Source organism: Sinocyclocheilus rhinocerous, unplaced genomic scaffold, assembly GCF_001515625.1.
Source record: "Sinocyclocheilus rhinocerous isolate Xijiao unplaced genomic scaffold, SAMN03320098_v1.1 scaffold1802, whole genome shotgun sequence".
NCBI lineage: Eukaryota > Metazoa > Chordata > Actinopteri > Cypriniformes > Cyprinidae > Sinocyclocheilus > Sinocyclocheilus rhinocerous.
In genome coordinates this window covers 514,253-521,797 of record NW_015654351.1, presented here as the reverse complement: position 1 = coordinate 521,797, position 7,545 = coordinate 514,253, and the positions used below count along the sequence as shown (strand labels likewise).

The window sequence follows — 7,545 nt, the reverse complement described above, 5'->3', positions numbered from 1 at the left end:
TATATATATATATATATATATATATATTAGTTAGCTTAGTTAATTTTATACATGCATTATATATCTATGTATGTGTGTGTATAAAATTAACATTATATGCATTATAAAATAAATGTAAAAAATTTCCGTTTGTTTGTTTACAAGTACGTTGTATACAGTGGGTACGGAAAGTATTCAGACCCCCTTAAATTTTTCACTTTTTGTTATATTGCAGCCATTTGCTAAAATCATTTAAGTTAATTTTTTTTCCTCATTAATGTACACATAGCACCCCATATTGACAGAAAAACACAGATTTGTTGACATTTTTGCAGATTTATTCAAAAAGAAAAACTGAAATATCACATGGTCTTAAGTATTCAGACCCTTTGCTGTGACACTCATATATTTAACTCAGGTGCTGTCCATTTGTTCTGATCATCCTTGAGATGGTTCTACACCTTCATTTGAGTCCAGCTGTGTTTGATTATACTGATTGGACTTGATTAGGAAAGCCACACACCTGTCTATATAAGACCTTACAGCTCACAGTGCATGTCAGAGCAAATGAGAATCATGAGGTCAAAGGAATTGCCTGAAGAGCTCAGAGACAGAATTGTGGCAAGGCACAGATCTGGCCAAGGTTACAGAAAAATTTCTGCTGCACTTAAGGTTCCTAAGAGCACGGTGGCCTCCATAATCCTTAAATGGAAGACGTTTGGGATGACCAGAACCCTTCCTAGAGCTGGCCGTCCGGCCAAACTGAGCTATCGGGGGAGAAGAGCCTTGGTGAGAGAGGTAAAGAAGAACCCAAAGATCACTGTGGCTGAGCTCCAGAGATGCAGTCGGGAGATGGGAGAAAGTTGTAGAAAGTCAACCATCACTGCAGCCCTCCACCAGTCGGGGCTTTATGGCAGAGTGGCCCGACGGAAGCCTCTCCTCAGTTCAAGACACATGAAAGCCCGCATGGAGTTTGCTAAAAAAACACCTGAAGGACTCCAAGATGGTGAGAAATAAGATTCTCTGGTCTGATGAGACCAAGATAGAACTTTTTGGCCTTAATTCTAAGCGGTATGTGTGGAGAAAACCAGGCACCTGTCCAATACAGTCCCAACAGTGAAGCATGGTGGTGGCAGCATCATGCTGTGGGGGTGTTTTTCAGCTGCAGGGACAGGACGACTGGTTGCAATCGAGGGAAAGATGAATGCGGCCAAGTACAGGGATATCCTGGGCGAAAACCTTCTCCAGAGTGCTCAGGACCTCAGACTGGAACTAAGGTTTACCTTCCAACAAGACAATGACCCTAAGCACACAGCTAAAATAACGAAGGAGTGGCTTCACAACAACTCTGTGACTGTTCTTGAATGGCCCAGCCAGATCCCTGACTTAAACCCAATTGAGCATCTCTGGAGAGACCTAAAAATGGCTGTCCACCAACGTTTACCGTCCAACCTGACAGAACTGGAGAGGATTTGCAAGGAGGAATGGCAGAGGATCCCCAAATCGAGGTGTGAAAAACTTGTTGCATCTTTTCCAAAAAGACTCATGGCTGTATTAGATCAAGAGGGTGCTTCTACTAAATACTGAGCATTTTTCAGTTTTTCTTTTTTAATAAATCTGCAAAGATGTCAACAATTCTGTGTTTTTCTGTCAATATGGGGTGCTGTGTGTACATTAATGAGGAAAAAAAATTAACTTAAATGATTTTAGCAAATGGCTGCAATATAACAAAGAGTGAAAAATTTAAGGGGGTCTGAATACTTTCCGTACCCACTGTATATATATATATATATATGGATCAAAAAATCAATATACATACTACAAATTAACAACTACAAAATTACATTTAAAAAAGTTTTAATAAAGCAAAATACAGTCATTTAAAAAGTCAAAGACATGCTCACCCCAGCTAGGAGACCAAAGAACTTCTCGTATGTTCTTTGCTGGGCACAACAGTCCAGGATCATGTTGCACAGCTCTTTCTGTGGAGAGAAACAGATGCACATGAAAAAGAAGAAAAAAAATCTCAAACACAGACTGAGCATCAGGGCACGGCACTTTAAAAGAAACATCAAGGAAAAGTGTGGGGCTGATCATCCATTCCCAGCACTTCTCCACTAATGCCTATTGATCTCATATTTTCACCAAGGAGCCTAGGATTCTGAGACAGACAGAGCGACAGACAGCCTCAAGATCAATTTAACAAATTAAACCTGAACGCATTAGATGAGATGATCTAAAAACTGTTCTGGTGAACTCTCAAGGCTCTTTCCTCAAGTGCACTGGATATCGGTCCAGGCACATGAAGCACTAAGCACTTGAGATATGGATTAATCATTAAGAGGTTTTTGTAAAATAGAAAAAAAAAACTACTTAATGAAAGATCACACAGAGCCATCGGCTTCAGAAAACTTGCAAAAACAGTGCATGAGTCATACAGACTACTCTTATGATGCTTTTTGTGTTATTTTGGTGCTTTAGTCCTCATTTACATTCATTCAAAAGAGTTGCCAGGACATTATACAATTTATTACAATTTCATAACATGCAGGTGAATAAAGTAACCTTGTTTCTAATAAGTGCCTGCAGGCAGCGAGGCGGAAAAAAAAAATAAAATAAAAAAGGCTGACCCCAACCTTTGATTGGTACTCTGTGCGTGTGTGTATGTATGTATCTATATATACATACACATTCTGAAAGAAATTGATACTTTTATTCAGCAAGAATGCATTAAACTTTGTAAGTCGTAAGTCGACTTACAAAAATTGTAAGTTGCTTTGGATAAAAGCGTCGGCAAAATGACTAAATGTAAATGTAAACTGATCAGAAGTGACATTAGAAAGTAATTTACGCAGAATGTTGTGAAAGAAAATTTCCAGTTTTTTTTTTAACTTTCGATTCTTCAAAGAATCCAGAAAAAAAAGTATCACAGTTTCCACATAAATATTAAGAAAGTTTTCAACATTGATAATAAAATGTTTATTTTTGAACATCAATTCAGCATATTAGAATGATTTTTGAAAGATCATGTTATACTGAAGACTGGAGAAAAAACTCAGCTGTGTCATCATAGGAATATATTAAATTTTAAAATATATTAAAATAGAAAACTGTTATTTTACATAGTAATAATATTTTACACCATTACTGTTTTTATTGAAGTGAGCGTTAGAGACTGGCCGACTCCAAATACAGTACGGAACAAAGAATACGACTGAAGTCAATCGGGACCAGAAATTGGTTGGTTAGCCACATACTTCAAAATATCTTCTTTTGTGTTCAGTGGAAGAAATTAAATCATACAGGTTTGGAACAACTTGAGGGTGAGTAAATTTTCATTCATTCATTTCATTCAAAAATTAATTTTGGGGTGAACTATCGCTTTAAGGAAGGTTATTCCAAGCATCTAGAGCAGAAATGCCAAAACGTCTGCTGTGACTGGAGGCATGCAAAGAAACCTATGATGGAGAGGTGATGTCAGGTAATTCTGTTCAGGTCAAAATTTTGAAATCCCTTACCGAACCTTTCCTCATGCCTGGCCTTGCTGTAATCCTGCCTACAGATGCCCAATTCCTCCCCTCATAGGAAACAGGAAGAATTAGCCGCTCCAAACAGCCATTTAACTCTTCCCACTTCACACCTGCGGCTGGCTTAGCTGAGCTCCAGAGGTCTGCGCTGCCCTTCGCTGTAGGTGTAACATCTCATCCTGCTGCATGATTACAAGAGCTGCCACACTTCTCTACTTATACCTTATAACACTCCATAAGCCTCCTGATTTCAGCCCCACATTTATTCATCAGGGAGCTCAGGATTATAAGGAGGAACGGCATGATTGTGATCAACTTACAAATGAAACCCTGACAGGCTGCAGGCTAGCACCAAATTAAAGTCGAAGTGGAAAATTTAAGGAAGTCTAAAACACTTTCAACAGAAGGATATCAAAAAGCGGAGTGTCCAGGCAGATGAAGTATTGAGCACTTGAGGTACGGCTGAGTATTAAGCCCTGATGAGATCGGTTCTGACTCTTCTAACAGGTGCCTGCAGGCAGCGAGCCACATGTGCCAGGTGTGACGGTAAGGTGTTCTGATCACAGGACAGTTTGAGACGGAGTGCGGAGCAGAAAGATGGTTTAGCCCTACGGCACCAGTCTCTCGTATTAACACCCTGTATATATATTTCAGGGAGGTGAAATCGCCTACAGTCTGTGCTTGATTGCTGATTAGAAACCTTTTCTCTCATTTGAGCGATATCATTCAGGGGGGTGATTTCAGAAAACTGATTATTAGAACTTTAATGTTGCATTTTGTGTCCCTAGTGAAAAACAAATATACTAAAATGCATCTGAAATGCATTTATTTCATGCTAAGTATACTACAAAAACATTTACATATCTATGTGCTAATAATGAAAATACCCTGCAATTTTACTTGTATTATACTAAACTGGTATACTTAAATTCTGCTAAATTGGAACAACTAATTTTGCACTTAATGCACTTTAATTGTGCGGAAGCAGTGCTGAAGTGCAATTAAAGATATACTAAAGTATATTTGAGTGGAACTATTGCAAGTATACTTCAGGTACATTTGAAATATCTTGCATTTAAAAACCAATATTATTCAAAGATCAAACAATTCTCACCAATAGTGACATTAAAACACATTTTAGGCTTAATATTAAGAAATGTGCATTGTCCACTAGTAGTACTCCAAATAAAGTCTAATTATAATTTTTATTTCAGGAAGTCTCAAGCGATATGTCAGTATATATGTTAACAGATTTTAATTATACTTAGTATGAAGTAAATTAATTTTAAATATTACATTTTTTTACTATAAATTATATATACCATTCAAAAGCCTAGGGTAATTTTTTTTAAAGTAATTACAATAATATTGTGAAATATTATTACCATTTAAAATAACCGTTTTCTATTTAAATATTGTGAATTGTAATTTATTCCTGTGATGCAAAGCTGAATTTTCCGCTGCCATTACTACAGTTTTCAGTGTCACATAATCCGTCAGAAATCATTTTTGGTGCTCAAGAAACATTTATCATCACAATTTTAAAAGGAGTTATGCTGCATAATATTTGACAGTGATGCAAGTCTTTACTGTCACATTTGATTAATCCTTGCTGAATAAAAGTATTAATTTCTTTTCAAAAAAAAAAAAAAGTACTGAGTCTAAACTTTGGACAGTAGTTATTATTTGAAAACAAGGGTGAGTAAACAATGACAATTTTTATTTTGCCTTTATTTCTGAGACCAACACATCTCAGAAATTAGCAATACATCCGTCAGTACAGCTTCCAGTTCCAGAAGAAATCCAACTACGGTTCTCTGACTCAGCTAATACCTATTCCTCATGTATGAACAGGGAAATCCCTGCTAATTAAACTGCTCTAACAGCACCGGCAGCATTACTGTGCAACAGACCAAGCAGGAGCATAAATCCGCGCTTTGGCATTGGTGAATCACTCTCTGACTCGCTCATTAGCATCATCCTCATTGCCTCGAGCAAATAAACCATAGTGGCACTTTAGAGATTCTGTCAAAAGAGATGTCAGGTAAATCTCTTCAGCCCAAAAGGCCGGAATCCCACAGTGACCCTTTGTGTTGATCCTATCAACACAGCAAACTAGAGGGATTACACGCTCAAAACAAGCACTTCCTTTTTCGCACCTGCGGCCCGGTTGAGCTCCCGCATGCCCTCACTGTAAGTGCAACATCTCACCCCTCTGTTTTGACTGCTTGGATAAATTATATCTAGAGAAACCACAGAATGATGGACGGATTGTGATCGGCATGAAGCTGACAGAAGCATTTCCCTCAGGACAGACTAGTAATTTTTGAAGAGAGATATGAGAAGAAGGGAGCGCAGGAGAGCATCCGTGATGTGAAATCTGTAATCGTGCACAGCAAGACTGTTGCCACAGATGACCGGCCATCTGCTCTGCAAAGACTGATGGAAAAGAAATGACGAAATGCCATTAGCTTTCATTAAAGCAGCAGCACAAAGAACAAAAAGAAACAAATGAAGGGCTTTAATCATTTAAAGAAACTTCTAAACCATATCAGCCTATTTCATTTCCTCTGAAAAGAAATTGGCAGCGCTGTCAAATTGAACAAACAACACAAGGACTGAAACCCAGACTCACACCCAGACAATCAATAACCACTTACCTCCAGTATATCCACAACACAATAAAACTTCTATAATGAGAGCAAAAAAAGAGAAAAACTTATCACTTCTTTTGCTAAAACGCCAGTATCAAAAAATTCGAAGCTGAAACCTCACAAACAAACCAGCTCGACTGAATCACTGGCACACATGGGACATCGAGTGAACTCGCAACAGCATTCCCTAAGTGCACAGGGCTCAGCAACATAACCTTTTTCTTTTTGCGTAAATGAGTGCGGCCCGAGTCTTACGCATCTACCTGTGGGACGGGCAGAAAAAGTCAGGCTGAAGATCTGCCCGGTCAAGAACAAGCTGGAGGATTCAATCAATAACTCCAAGGAGTGAAAGCTCAGGTGAAGAGCACAGTGCAGGAGAAATTTATTTTCCATTACCCCCGTATGGGGTGTGAAATATACTCCGCACATGTGGAATAAATATTTCATGCGATTTTATAAAGATGTCAAAAGCACAGGCACACCGTTTACCATGTTGATTCAACACTGAAAAAAAAAAAGAATGGTATTAACTATTAATACCATAACTATTAATAGCAAAAAAAATCTTTGTTAGTATTTAGTGTGGTATTACAAACTGTGAAATTTCACTGGTTTTGGAATCATACGGAGGGTTAGGAGTTTGAACACACTCCAAACTCTAATAGGGCTGGGCGATATAGCAAAAAATTGAAATCTCGATTTTTTTCAAAACGTTTGACTGATTCTCGATTTCTTACGTTTTTTTTAACTAGTCAACTTGATAATGTAACTACAACATGATTCAAGTTGCTGGTAGTGACTTCCACAGTATTTTTTCCAGTGGCTACCAGCAACTGTTTGGTTACCCACATTCTTCAAAGTACCTTCAGAGGGTGGGTAAATGTTCTTTGGGAAACACAAAATTGTGTTTCTATGGCATCATTGCAAGAACCTTTAATTTTAAGAGTTTTGAACGGTAGTGTAACTAAATAAAATGTGTGTTCAAATTCCTAACCATCAGTATAAGCACCTAAGATATTAGGGTAGGGATGCTCCGATCAGGATTATTGCAGCCGATACCGAGTACCAATTTCTTGTCATGGTGGTCGGCCGATACCGATTCTGATGCTTCAAGCTTTATATAGACGGCTTCAATGGGCGCACGCACCTAGCCCGAAGTTAACTTCCGGTCTGTGTTTGTTTACCAGTCTGGCTATGGCACTGGCTACAAACGCAGTTAAAGTTAAGGTGATGAGTAGACTGAAGTTGGGCTCAAGTGGTTGTGCTGTGGGATGTGTTTCCCATACATTTATTTATTTGTTGCGCTCACCACAATATCAAAACTGACGGATTTTCCAAAAGGCTTGGTTGAATAAACATGAGCACGTACTGCACGTTTAAAAATC

General features: G+C 38.3%; 1 protein-coding gene across 1 annotated transcript in view; it reads right to left on the bottom strand.

Moving 5' to 3' along the window:
* Nucleotides 1-7,545, bottom strand: part of cwc22 (CWC22 spliceosome associated protein homolog) — a 52,369-nt gene that overhangs the window by 7,923 nt on the left and 36,901 nt on the right. Inside the window, exon 13 of the mRNA XM_016523633.1 lies at nucleotides 1,884-1,961. Within this exon, the coding sequence (XP_016379119.1) occupies nucleotides 1,884-1,961 (78 nt within the window). The remainder of the gene's footprint in view (nucleotides 1-1,883; nucleotides 1,962-7,545) is intronic.